The 14,506-nt window shown below is 35.8% G+C and overlaps 2 protein-coding genes across 2 annotated transcripts; one reads left to right on the top strand and one right to left on the bottom strand.

Annotated features, from left to right (window-relative positions):
- Positions 1-3,614: 3,614 nt before the first annotated feature.
- LOC137812289 (uncharacterized) lies at positions 3,615-4,437 on the bottom strand. The gene is made up of 2 exons (XM_068614217.2): positions 4,266-4,437; positions 3,615-3,942 (listed from the first exon to the last, which is right to left on the bottom strand). The coding sequence occupies exons 1-2, from the start codon at positions 4,368-4,370 to the stop codon at positions 3,853-3,855; spliced, it is 195 nt and encodes a 64-aa protein (XP_068470318.1). The 5' UTR covers positions 4,371-4,437; the 3' UTR covers positions 3,615-3,852.
- A 4,030-nt stretch (positions 4,438-8,467) lies between these two features.
- LOC137812288 (Transducin/WD40 repeat-like superfamily protein) lies at positions 8,468-10,326 on the top strand. The gene has a single exon (XM_068614216.2). It carries the CDS (start codon positions 8,838-8,840, stop codon positions 10,116-10,118), a length of 1,281 nt encoding a protein of 426 aa, XP_068470317.1. The 5' UTR covers positions 8,468-8,837; the 3' UTR covers positions 10,119-10,326.
- The last annotated feature ends 4,180 nt before the right edge of the window (positions 10,327-14,506 follow it).

The following is a 14,506-nucleotide window of genomic DNA, read 5'->3' as shown; positions in this document are numbered from 1 at the left end:
TGATAATGTTTTTGGGCTTTGTTTTGTTGCATCCAGAAGCTATTATTGAACATGTTGGACAACCACTGCATTAACTGCAACGAGCATATTGGTGATGGGAATGACATGATATTATCATCCTACAAATGTGTGTGCCTTCTCATTCATTTTAAGTATTTTTCCTTTATCTCGTGCATTATTGAATAATTAATTTTACTTCGTTGAACCATATATACAATATTTTTTATTTTGTGATTGAAATAACAAGTGTAACGTGGGATATGGTTCGTGAACATGACGTCTTCACAGGCAGCCCTGAGCTGTTTGCACTTTCCATATTCAAATTATTTTAATGCAGAAATATAAATACAGAAAGATAGATATAAAAAATAGGATATGAAAAATTAAAATTATATTATTATTATTATTTATGTTTTTATTATTTACTGAAGGGTTTTTTTAACCACCTTTGAGAGAAGAGGCAACTAACAAAACCATTTCCAAGTATTGGTCGGAATCGAAACATAATCAAAATGGATTAAGATTAGAAGAAGATTAATGAGTTTAAGTGAAAATATTAAGTAATTCGTTTTTAATTATGATTCAAACTTTAATCTAATCTGATCCAACAATAATGGATTCATGATAAACATATAAATAGTCACAATTTTCGAGAAAAAAATACGTCATTATCGCGCATTAATTACATTGAACACCAAATACTAAATATTTATTTGAGCGTTGGAACATCTTTTGCAAATATTCTTCGAGTGGAACATCTTTTGCAAATATTCTTCCAATGAGAGGGCACGTGGAATGGAGAAAGGAGCTTGACTCACCAATAGAAGTAAAAGGGTTTCACCAATCGACTCAGGCACAACTCAGCAGGTAAAAGTCCTCTCAAAAGCACAAATAAAAGTTCTCTCAGTCTCTTTTTTATGATAACACCAAGTCTCTGTTTGTACTCTTTTTGTACGAGAACACCAATAGTTGATGGAAAACATCAAACCACACTATCCTACCGATTGAAGTGCATCATGATGCAAAAATAGCATATGGTGCAGACCAAACTAGGGAAAACTTTTCATAAAAAAATTTAGTACTCATTTTTAGTTTTCTAATTTTAAATTATATGCAACATTTTTTTCTGAATTTGAATTTTTCTTTTCCATATCCAAAAATTATTTCCATTCTTCGAAACATTTTAAATTTAGTGGCTTCCAAAAACTATACAAAATTTAATTTTGAGCAATGGCATACTCAAGCTTTAACCTTCTTTCTCGTAATGCGTTCTTTATGAATAAAAGAGTAAATAGTGTAGGCACTTGATGCATAAGGAAAATTCTTACTGTTTTTACCAACATTTTCTTTGACGAGTTTATTGACTTCTAACTTTTACTCTAGTGATACTTAACTATAGTCCGATACCAACATTCTTACTGTTTTTACCAACATGCTCACAGTGCAAAGTGCATGTAGTTAGTTTCCTTACGTGACATGTTTTTATTTCATTAAGTGTAATAATGAGTTGTTTAATTAAAGTCTACTTAAAAGATAATCATAATATCTTTCGCAAAATGACAATCACAAAATTCAATGAAACTGAAATTTTGAAAGAAAAAAAAGCACATATTGACAGTAAACCGTAAAGTGACAAATATGCTTCAGACGATACATATTTATGGTCTCTTGATTTATAACAAATAAGTTGGTTTGAAAATAAATGAATTACTAGTTGCAGAATGTAATTTGAGGGGGCAATGAGCCTGTATACAACACAATGTGCAAGTGCAATTCCATAATCAAAGGGATTTGTTCATCATTGATTCTGATGAATAACAAGAGCAATGAACGAGAGAAATAAAGCCAACGATAGGAAATGCAAAAAGTTAAGAAATAAGTGTTGTGCAAATACTAGATAGTTGCCAAATACTGTACAACGAAAAAGTGAGAGTGTCACCTCACCTCTATCACTGATCACTATCACTAGTAAGGGGAAAGAGTGAAATATTCTGTGGCAAAATGCTAATAGAACTGTCCAGAAAACTCAAACCCTAAACCTATTATCCTATTTTTACTTGTTCCACAGAAACTAGGAATATACATAACAAATATGTGAAGCCATGCAATAGGTAAAATCCCCAAAAGATACCAATTACATACATGATTTAAATGCAATTACCTCACCTTAACAACACTGACCTTTAATAGAAAATGAGACAACTCAATCAGCTCATGCCATGACTATATACACCACAGACAGGAAGTGGTTTCCTACTCTAGTTGTTATCTACAAGTAACAACTTAGTACAATCAAACTGTATCATGAAGCAAACATAACAATACAGGCGTTGGATTGAATTTAAACATTTAGCTGTTGAGTACTACGGAGCCAAGAGTAGCAGCCCATCCCCACAAGTAGCCTAGAGTAGTGAACCCCAAAAATGTCATAACTGGGACATGGATAAAAGGATGGCTAATAGATACAATCCAAATAATTTATACTGCACAGTACACTGATATTAATGCTAAAAAAATTTAAAAGGAAAAAATCAATTAAAATGATGGCATGTTTATCATTAATAATCAAAAGTCAACAGCTTAAGCAAACAATCACCATAAATGTAATGCATAACTGACTAGTAGTAGGAGTCATCAACATTTACCATGCACAATTCTGTAAAAAGTACTAAAGTCAATAACAATGATGGGGCAATTACTCATAATACCACAAGGTTTTCTGATAAGGGCACAGGAAGGACAGAACAGCCAGCAAAGTGTAAACAGAGGCAGGCAAGAACAGAGAGGAAAACATAAACTCAAGGGCTTACTTGGGCCAGAAAGCACATGGCTGACTTGAAGAGTGAAAGAAAACACAAGGGCCAAAGATTGATGAACATGAGCTACTGGGTTTTGTCAAAATTAAGGGTTCTGAAAAAGAGAATTTGAAATCATAATGTAACCCAAAAAATGATTTTGCCACTTGTTGGTACAGCAGTGCTATCTACTTCAATTCAGTCACTATCTATGCACGCGATGCTAGATGTTCCCTGTAGTGACTGGAAGCTGTAATGCTCTGCCATAGCACAATGGTGGCACCATGCTATTCTGTTTAAAATATTCTATCTAGACAGCAAAAAATAACTAGAAGTTCTTCTACTTCCACACCGAGTACTTGCCCAAGGTTGCAATATTGTCAAGACCTTGGAAAGTGTTAAAGCATGTAAATCATTTTTGACACTTGCTTGTTCCAGTTAGTATTGCCTCTTCATAATTCCTCTATTGCTCAACTTAACCTTAATTCTGTAAGTGAAAAGTATGAAAAAGAGATCAAAAGAAGGGCAGCGGATAATGGTTTGATACTAATTCTCCACTCTACAACTTATTTTTAAGCAAGCTAGTCTGTCCAATTATACATGTATATCAGAATTAACCACAGACAAAGGGAATTGTCGAAAAAGTAAGAACACATTCACAATTCAGGAGAAGCAGCAGCAGGAAATGATTTATGCACCAAGGACAGATGAACAAACTACAGAGTTTAGAGACTTCTATTTCAGTCAGTTAATAATACGACCCAATACTTGGTTGAATTCCAAAACTCATGCTTTCAAAGAAGAATAAAGGTTCAAGTATGACCGAAACAATCCATGGAAATGCTTAAAAATATGGTTCATAACCTGAGTTAAGTGTTCCAACAATTACCAACACGCGAAGCATTTTATGATTCAATTGCGTGTGCAAAGGAATACATTAGAAATCCACGCAATTAAATTTGAAGAGCTAGGAGTAGCATATTTTATTTGAGCACAAGACATAGCATTGGAAGGAAATTACAAAGCAAAAGGCAGCAAAATTACAAGATATTCGAATTCAGTAAAGAGAATCCTTCTGATTGGCCTGCTGCTTTAATAATTCTTCTCTAACCCTCCTGATCTCCGCTTCCTTCTCCAATCTCTCTTGCTGAAACGTATTATGAACAGAAAGAGGGTCAAGAAAGCAAAAACAAATTAGTGTTGCACAAATCCAAGAACTTTGGCGCACGAAAAAATAATGCGCGTTTCATTAGAATGCGAAAATACAAACACAGCACAGCATATAGGAACACATCAATGTATATACGAAATGAAATCCTAAAATAAAATTAAACTTAGCTAGTATGAAATTAAATTATAATAAAATGATTTGTTTGATTATATCTAGGGTTTTCTTTGGCGAAGAATGAAATTGGAGTAGGGAATTAAGAGAAAGACGAAGAATAAAACGACGAAGCAAAGGGAAAGAACCTTTTCGTCTTGATGGAGAGCGATCCAGACATGGACTTTCTCCATGGAGTGCCAGAACACGAAAGCACCCAGCGTCATCCCGAAGTATGATGCCACGCTCACCATATTTCTTCTTCTTTTTCTTCTCTGTTTCGATTTAGTTTCAGCTTTTTCCCCTTGTTATCAAATCTCTGCTACGCTATTTTCATATGTGATCCACAGCTTTCTCGGCCTCGTGGTTACTCTATGGCCCAACTGATGCCAAACCACATCTGCTTCAGGCCTGCAATTACACTACAGCGTACCAGGCTCGGCCCATTGTTTTCGCATCTAGTTCAGGCCTGCAATTTATATTTTGAATCCTACAATTTAAAATATAAATTTTGTGTTATAATTATAAAATTCAAAATACAAAATTTACATTCTAAATTATAAAATTCATTATCACTACTTTTTATATTTTTTAAATATGGAGCGTCAGAAAAAATAATGGAGTTGCATGTAGAATTTTCGTTTTAAGTGACTCAAGTTGTATAAATGAATAAATAAGATATATTCTCATAGTAAAAAGTACCACTTAATCATAAATTTATATATATGATAATTTTTATATAATTATTATTTTAAAAGTTATACAAATTAAAAAATTAAATATATGATTGATTGGTAGTATTATAATTTATAAAAAGAAACCTATAGTAAAAAAACAATTTTATTTTATAAAAATGACTAATTTGATTAAAAATATGATTATAGTTGAAAGACATTTACTTTTATATAAATAAGCCAAACAACTCATTTCAATATTTATTTTTCTGTGAAGCAATCGTGTTATTGTCAAATATTAAGTACAGACTTTCAATATAAAATCATGAACTATATAAAAAATTCCGAGTTTGATTTTAAAGATTTTTTTACAAATTAATTTGGCTCAGTTCCCTATCTAGCACCATTTATATCTTTATTTTTCTATCTAGCACCCTTTTGTTTTTATTTCCCTATCTAGCATCCTTTTGTTTTTATTTCCCTATCTAGCACTCTTTTATTTTTTATTTCCCGCACCATTTTAAAAATAAATAAATAAATAATAATTTTTTTTTAATAATTTTAATTTTGAATGCATTAAAAAATAAATATTTTTAATTTTTAAAATAATTAGAAATATAATTAATGAATAAATAAATGAGTTTTTACAAAATAAAAATAAAAAAGTAATAAATTAAAAATGTTTAGTTTAAAATTATTATTTTTTTAAATGAAGAAAATAAAAAAATAAACTCTACAACAACATAAAAGTTGAATCTATAAACATAAATTAGTATTTATTTTTATTATTATTGATGATGTAATTTTATTTATTTCAAGTAAAAAATACAAGACATATTTATAAAAAAAACCAAAGTCAATTAGTATTAATTAATAGTGGACACATAAATAATATTGAAAAGTGTTTACCTAAATGCAAAATTCTAAAAAAAACTAATACAAATGTTACACTTAATGCTTAAAGATGAGACCAAAAAATAAGTATAGAAAATAAAAACAGCAACAATAAAATAAAAACAAAAAATAGATATAAATAAAGAATGACAGAAAAAAAAATAACAACTAAAAACATAAAATATATAAAATAAAGGCAAAACAAAATAAGATAAAGATAAAAGATATAAAAAAAAATAAAACAAGATAAAGATAAGATATATAAGGCGATATTAAATAAGTATATGTTGATCATAAAAAAGAAAAATAAATAAAAGATTATCATTCATTTGATATTTTCTTCAGTGGTACATTAAATAGTTTGTGCAAAATGAAACATAATTAATGACGAGAATTGCACAATCCAGTCATTTTTTTTATAACTTTAATTTTGAATGCATTAAAAAAATATTTTTAGTATTTAAAATAGTTAGAAATATTATTAATGAATAAAAACATAAATAGAAATAAATAAAGAATGGCAGAAAAAATAATAATAACTAGAAACATATTAAATGAATGATCATCTCTCATTTATTTTCCTTTTTATGATCAACTTATACTTATTTAGCGTCTTATATCTCTTATATTTATCTTGTTTTGATTTATTTGATTTTTTTTATATCTTTTATCTTTATCTTATTTTGTTTTTCCTTTATTTTATACCTTTTATGTTTTTAGTTATTATTATTTTTTCTACAATCTTTATTTATTTATTTATGATTTTTGTTTTTATTTTATTGTTGTTGTTTTTATTTTCTAGACTTATTTATTTTTGCATTTTTTTCTTCTCATTTTTAAGCATTAAGTGTAACATTTGTATTAGTTTTTTTTATAATTTTGCATTTAGGTAAACACTTCAATATTATTTATGTGTCCACTATTAATTAATACTAATTGACTTTGGTTTTTTTTATAAATATGTCCTGTATTTTTTACTTAAAATTAACATGATTACATCATCAATAATAATAAAAATAAATACTAATGTATGTTTATAGATTCAACTTTTATGTTGTTGTAGAGTTTAATTTTTTATTTTCTTCATTTTAAAAAAAATAATTTTAAACTAAACATTTTTAATTTATTACTTTTTTGTTTTTATTTTGTAAAAACTCATTTATTTATTCATTAATTATATTTCTAATTATTTTAAACATTAAAAATATTTATTTTTTAATGCATTCAGTGTAGCATTAAGTGTAGCATTTGCATTAGCTTTTTTTTTAGAATTTTGCATTTAGGGTAGACACTTCAATATTATTTATGTGTTCACTATTAATTAATACTAATTGACTTTGGTTTTTTAATAATTATGTCCTGTATTTTTTACTTGAAATTAACATGATTATATCATCAATAATAATAAAAATAAATACTAATTTATGTTTATAGATTCAACTTTTATGTTGTTGTATAGTTTAATTTTTTATTTTCTTCATTTTTTAAAAAAAATAATTTTAAACTAAACATTTTTAATTTATTATTTTTTTATTTTTATTTTGTAAAAATTCATTTATTTATTCATTAATTATATTTCTAATTATTTTAAACATTAAAAATATTTATTTTTTAAAGCATTCAAAATTAAAGTTATTAAAAAAATAATAATTTATTATTTATTTATTTATTTTTAAAATGGTGCTAGATAGGGAAATAAAAAATAAAAGAGTGTTAGATAGGGAAATAAAAACAAAAGGGTGCTAGATAGGGAAATAAAAACAAAAGGGTGTTAGATAGGGAAATAAAGATGTAAATGGTGCTAGATAGGGAATTGAGCCAATTAATTTCAGAGACTAACTCCATATATGTAACCAAAACATGTTTCCTTACACTCCACACGTCCAAATGTATACAAGTTTGATTAGTTTAATTTTTCCAATAAATAGTAATGAATATAACAATGGTGTCTTAGGTATTTTATGTTTGTATAACGGATTAGTATAAGGGTTGAACCACCTTTGTATTTTATGTTTGTTTAAGAGTTTGACCACTCTGAAATGATTTACATTTATTTATTTTTTATTATAAAAAAAATAACAATTCAAAATTTTCAATTGTTTTTTTTAAAAGTAATATTTTAATAATTAATATACGAGCCTCTTATCCAAGTGAAATCTGATTGTGATGAAATGAAACAGACAAAATGTAAAATATGTTTTGTGTATCTGTGTAAATTGTTACTGAATAAATTATTATATATTAAAACGAAACTACTATATAATTTAAATATAGAATCACTTTTAAATTTTAATTTAATTTAGTTGAATTCATTAATTTAAACTCATTAGTTAATTTAAAAAGGCAACTAACTCCCATTGACTAAAATGTGGCCATTGTTTCATTAAATGAATACAGCTAGCCTCTTGCTGAAACCAAGAACAAGAACAAAACCACAAAAGCTGTCTTGTTTAATTTTGTTATAAAAAAAATGCAAATTGTTGATTGTGAAAACTATTGCCTAGACTGTATCTATACGACTACATGTGTGCAAAGTGTAAAATATGGCCAACTTGGACTTTCGCAACCACTTCCAACCAAGTCAAGACGCCCACAGTCTTCTACACTCTCTGCAACTCTCTGTCTGCTGAGTTTCCAACACAGAGAGGCCTTTCTTAAAAAAAAAAACATTGTTTGGAAGAAATGAAAAGGAAAGTTAAGTAAAAGAAGAAAAGAACATTGGGAGTCCCACAATTTTTTTTCTTTTTATTTAATAATTATCTCACTTTCCTTTTATTTTATTTGTCTTTTGATTGAGATTGATGGCATGTTAATCATAAATTACTCTTACATGGTGATATGAGCAAAGAAAGACGAGAGAGAGAGAGAAGAAGGTTTCGAACCAATAGAAGAAGAAAAGAACAAAAAAAGAGAAACATTGAAAGGAGGAATTTTGGCGTTTTCTGGTTGATGCTCCGGCATACAGTGAATGCTCCCTCGCTCCCAAAACTCTCAACACACAACATGCAATAAAAAACAGAGATACCTTCTTCCGTCGCATAACAACCTCGAACCCATCGAACCCCTGTTTCTCTTCTTTTTTCTTCTTCCATCAATTCCCACCCTCTTAAGCCAACCTTTCTCTTCTGCAATTCATCTTCTTCCTTCCAAACCATGAGAATGAAGTCGTGGCTACGCACATGCTCTTCCTCCTCCACCTCCACTCACAACTCCACAATCTCACTCCTTAAACAAAAGCCACATGCATACGACACCTCAACAACCTCCTCCTCCGTTTCCGAAGCACCCTCTTCCGCCATCACCACTTCCTCTCTCGAAACCAACCTCTCAATACAAACCCTCCCATCCATTCCCTCTCTCCAAAACCATACCCTCACCTTCTCCATCTCCCACCACTGCCTCAACTCTCTCACCCCGCACCCCTCTCGCCCTGTCACCTCCCTTGCCGTCACCAACAACCTCCTCTACGCCGCAACGGACCACGAAATCAATGTCTACGATCGCCACACCTGCACCACCCTCCACACGTTCAACACCCAACCCACCTCAAACTCCACCAAAGCCATCACCTTCTCCGACAACCTCGTCCTCACCACCCACCAGGACTCCAAGATCCGCGTCTGGCAAAATCACAAGACCCACCACCGCGTGTTTACCACTCTCCCCACCGTCAAAGACCGTCTCCACCGTTTCCTCCTCCCGAAGAACTATATAACCGTCCGCCGCCATAACAAACGGCTCTGGATCGAACATGCAGACGCCGTCACGGGGCTCGCCGTTACTAACGACGCTATCTACTCCGTTTCGTGGGACAGAACTCTGAAGATATGGCGGCTCTCAGATTTCAGGTGCGTGGAGTCCGTGAATGCGCACGAGGACGCAGTCAACGCAGTGGCAGTGTCCTGCGATGGGACCGTGTACACTGGATCCGCGGATAAGAGAATACGTGTGTGGGCCAGACCCGCGGGGGAGAAGCGGCACGTGCTGGTGGCCACGTTGGAGAAGCATAAGTCTGCGGTGAACGCTTTGGCCCTAAACGACGACGCTTCGGTGCTGTTCTCGGGGGCCTGTGACCGTTCCATATTGGTGTGGGAGAGGGAGGACAGTGCGAACCACATGGTCGTGAGTGGGGCTCTCAGGGGGCACCAGAAGCCGATACTGTGCTTGGTCAATGTCTCTGACTTGCTTCTCAGTGGGTCGGCAGATCGGACGGTGAGGATTTGGAAGCGCGATTCTGATGGACGGTTTGGATGTCTTGCCGTCCTGGACGGTCACCGAAAACCGGTGAAATCCTTGGCGGCCATTCTGGAGAATGATGAAGCTTCACCTAATAACACACTTTCAGTTTTCAGTGGCACTCTAGATGGAGAGATTAAGGTTTGGCAGGTTTCTATCACCGCTCAATCCACGCATTATCCACAAATGGATTCATAGAAGATACATTTCTCTCATAATTTTTTTCCCATTTTCTTATCAAACACACAAGTCATTTTTTTTAGTTATTATATTATCATTTATATCTCTCTCTCCTTCTCATAAAATTGTGGAAATCTTTTTAACTTAATTGATATTGCCAATGTAAAATACGAAGGCATATTTTATACTTTTTTTTTAATAATTCGTGCACATTCTTTTTCATGCACTCTATATTTGTATTTGCAAAAGTGATACTGTCATTAATCTATTTGTCCTTTGTAAAGAAAGAAAGAGATAAAAAAATATTAAGAGTGAGAAATGATAAAAATTTAACAAAGCGGTGCACTTCCTGTTTAAAAATAAATAGAAATACAAGTCACGACGTGCTTATGAATGATGACGAGTACATTAGCATAAAAGTTTTCAAAGCTGATAGATTCTGCTTTAAAAAAACTGCACCACCTTAGTAAATTTTCCAATAAATGAACAAAAAATGTGATAAGGTTAATAAGATGTATAGAGTGAAAGAATGACATGCATATATATTATATATTAGGTTGAAATTTACTTTATTCTCCTTTTTCTTTTCCTATATATCTTATATTTAAAATTTTATCATAAAACAAATAAATATCAAACAAAAGTTTGTGTCAAAACAAGTCGTAAGAAGATATTTATTTACTTGACAAACTTAATTAATACATAATACAACAAATCTTGAAAAATGGATATCTGATAGGTATTGTTTGATTTGATTGTTGCAAATCTTTTACTGTTCATTGTTTCATAAATAGTCGTTCATCATTTAAAACTTATTGATTAGACCATTTTACTCATGATAATCATTGATGATAATAAAGTAAAGACTCTGTTAGAAAAGATGTACGATTGCTCCGAACTATTTTACAAGACGCATATGTATAGTTTAGTATGTAACTTTATCCCCATACATATTTTATATATATATATATATATTTATTGTTTACTTCACAAATTTTAAATGTACTACCAATAAATATTAGAAACATTAATTCTTAATGAAATAAATAAAGTCATGTTAGGTAATAATAGTTTATCAATAATAAAAATTCAGAGAAGTATGCATTTCTAAAGTACATAAAAAAAATTAATCACGATAAAAAAATATCTAAACATAATAAAATTAAATCTAAGCAGTGTATAATACAAATGTTCCAACATACTAATTATCATTATAACCATCACGTAAATCATTTTGTTGGTTATCGTCTTGTTCATGTTCTTAATTTTAATTTTGTTGTTGAAAAAAAAAACAATTATGCAGTCGTTATTACTAGGGAGCTAATTAGGTAATGGAGGATTACATCACTGGTTGTCAATTGTTGTTTAAGTTGTTCAATCTCCAGAATAAACTTGTTGAATTAATTATGCTTGCGTTTTGTTGTGAGTAACTTTCACCACAATTATCACGAGAATCAAAACCTGCACCTTCTAAGAACTTTGGGTTCCTAAGTTTCTCTTCCTCAATATAATATAGGGGAGTATATTGCATGACACTCGAAAGCAAAATAGACTCAAACAATGTTCGAAAATATCCCCTCTCAAAATCTCCCTATTCAAACAAGGTATTTTTTCACAAGAATAATAAATAGTGTTCCTGCTAGGGAGATGGGACCTAGAGAACTGTTGAAGTCTTTTTCTCCTTCCTTCGGTCGGGCAGGTGGCTGGGTGATGAACTGGAATCCTTCTCTTCCTTCTGCTTGTCTTTCGGCACTCGGGACTCGGTCGTCGGGTGAACACCGGATGGTGGGGGTACCTGCGAAGGCACTCCGACGCTCAAATCAATAAAGCGGGTGGTTAGCTCTCAGGTAGGTGAACAGTAATAATGACATACCTTACTCCTTGAAATGCGTGCTATTTATATTATTCTAGTGGGCCTACCTTGTTGGGCCCGCTTATCGAGGTGGATACCGCTTAGGGTTGCATTACCTAATTCTTGATGATGGATTAGCTTCACTGATCTCGGTTCGGCCGTCGGCCAAATTCTCATGGTGAGGGCCGGCCATCGGTCACATACCCGTGGCCTTCGGCTGTCTCAGTTGAGTCTCCAACGGTCTCGGTCGCTCGACCAAGTCTCCAAAAGGTCTCGGCCTCTCGGTCTCTCGGCCAAGTCTTCAAGGGGTATCGGCCATTCGGTCCCTCGGTCAGATTGACTGGGCATCGGGCAGCCAGGTGGGTCCCGGTCTCGCCCAGTACCGGTACACTTGCCCCCCAGGCTCAAGGGCAGATGTGTCAGATATGTCTGATGAGTCTTTTGATAATGGGAGTCGGTCGGTCTCCCTTGGTCGCGCGGGCGTTTCATTTCTCGAGGTACGACTTGACTAGGCGGCGTGACGTGACTTCAGACGGCGTGACGTGACGCGCATTGATGAGGGGTTTTTTGGGCGGAGGAGTTCGTGGACCGTTAGATCTACAAGATCTAACGGTTGGTATTGGTTTGACGTTTCGCATTCCGAGGCCCATGGGCCCTATAAATAGGGGTCTACCAGCGTCGAGGTCCCTCATTTGTGTTCGCGAGTTTTTCTTGGCAGCCGAGTGATCCTTCGTCCACTGCCGAGTGTTGAGTGACCGTTCAGTCGTCTTTCTTCGCCCAGCCTAGTTTATCAGCCGAGGTTAGTAATGTGTTGCGAGTCTAGTCTTTCCCCTCCTCCCTTGGGCGACCCGTCCTCTCCCGTTGGTCGCTCGTCTTCGAGGGGGTCTTCTGAATCGTCATCCTCTTCTTCTTCCTCTTCGTCATTCACCACCGACCCTGTTTCGGTTGGGGTGGCCGATGCTCCATCCCCGATGGAGGTTGTGAGGGGGGATGCCCCGGCCAATGCTGTTGACCGATCGGGCTCGCCCCCAATGGCCGTCCCCTTAGGGGATTTTAGTTGGGTGGATCCTAGAGTGATGGATGTCTCGTCTATCTATGAGACCGAGGAGTCTGTGGCAAAATTTTTGCTCAGGCGACCGGTTTTAAAGGCAGAGGAGTTTTCTTCCCATTTTAGCATCCTACCTTGTGGGGCGGCTGAGAGGGTGTGCATGGGGGGGCCTGGTTCCAGTCCCCCTTTCTTTTATATGTACACTTGCTTTTTTGTTGATCTTTTTGTTTCTCTTCCTTTTGATGAGTTTACGATGGGTGTCCTTCAGACGCTCAACGTTGCTCCCACCCAGGTTCACCCAAATACCTGGGCGTCCCTTCAAGCCTTTCGCTTGTTGTGTGACGTTATGCGTCTTCACCCCACGCCTTCGTGTTTTCTTTCTTATTATAACTCCCATCCTGCCAAGAAGGCCGCTTGGCATTCGCTGGCCGGTCGGCCCGGTAGCGTTCTTTTTTATCTCTTTGCCCTTTCTTATAAACGTTTCAAAGAGAGGTTTGTGAAGGTCGTGATCCGGCCCGAGGCGACCGCTTTCTTTTTTGACTCGACCGGGCGGTCGAAGTTCCCTTTACTGGACTCGGCAGCCTTGCGAGTTTAAGGAGTGGCCGAGGCCGACGGAGGGTGAGGACGAGCTGGGTGTCCTTGCTCTTTTTGACGCCCTCCCGAGGAGGCTTCCGTGCCGGGTGCTGATTGGTGCGTATGCCAAGTCTGCGCGTTGGGCGGCTGTGAGGGGTATGTGTCTTGGTTTGCCTTAGTCGGTCGGTCAGTCTGTCTACTTTTGTTTTATTTTCTAACTCCTTGATTTGTTTTGCAGAGATAATGGTTAACGAGCGACCGAGCGCCGTTAGCGTGCTTGACAAGCATCGGCAGAAGGCGGCCGAACGAAGGGGTCGTCGAAGCTTGGAGGTGATACCGCCGCCGAGTGATGAAGGGGTGGTCGGCCCATCTCACAAGTCCAAGGGGTCTGTTGGCCCCACCCATAAGTCCAAGAAGCGTCCGAGGGGCGCCAGCAACATTGCCACCACCACCCGGTCTCCCGGGTCCATGCCAACGCCTCCTCCTTCCCGACGGGTATCTGCTGAGGCGGCGTCAGGCTCTCCCGGGGCCTTGGTGCACGCAGAAGCCGGTCCATCTGTGGCCGATGCCCGGGCGGCTCTCACACCCTTCGACATTTTGGGGGCCGGGTATCGGTTCTCCCGGAGGGTTCGCGTCGCGCTTCCAGATGAGGCTCGGGACCCCCTGCGCAGCGTCACTCCCTCGGAACTGCTAAGGAGCGGCTTCGAGTTGATGTGCCGGTCGGTCGTCCTTGTCCAGAGCGGGCTTCAAGGCCAAGACCGTCAGGCCGAAGATGTGTCCGCCTTGGAGCATAAGCTGTCGGAGGCTGCCGAGGATTTGAAGCAGTCCCTAGCTGCAAACACTAACCTCTCGGCCCGGATTGCAGAAGAGGCGGCCGAGAGGGAGTTGGCGCAGAAGGAGGCGGCCGAGGCGAGGCGCCAGCTGGAGGCCGAA

This window comes from Phaseolus vulgaris, chromosome 2 (genome assembly GCF_051622355.1).
Source record: "Phaseolus vulgaris cultivar YP4 chromosome 2, ASM5162235v1, whole genome shotgun sequence".
NCBI lineage: Eukaryota > Viridiplantae > Streptophyta > Magnoliopsida > Fabales > Fabaceae > Phaseolus > Phaseolus vulgaris.
This window is presented reverse-complemented; position numbering and strand designations above follow the sequence as displayed.

Excerpts from the sequence above, each read along its gene's own strand:
- LOC137812289 (XM_068614217.2), bottom strand. The coding sequence starts at position 4,370 with ATGGTGAGCGTGGCATCATACTTCGGGATGACGCTGGGTGCTTTCGTG. Across the intron at positions 3,943-4,265 it reads CTCTCCATCAAGACGAAAAG|CAAGAGAGATTGGAGAAGGA; the intron begins GTTCTTTCCCTT and ends AATACGTTTCAG.
- LOC137812288 (XM_068614216.2), top strand. The coding sequence starts at position 8,838 with ATGAGAATGAAGTCGTGGCTACGCACATGCTCTTCCTCCTCCACCTCC.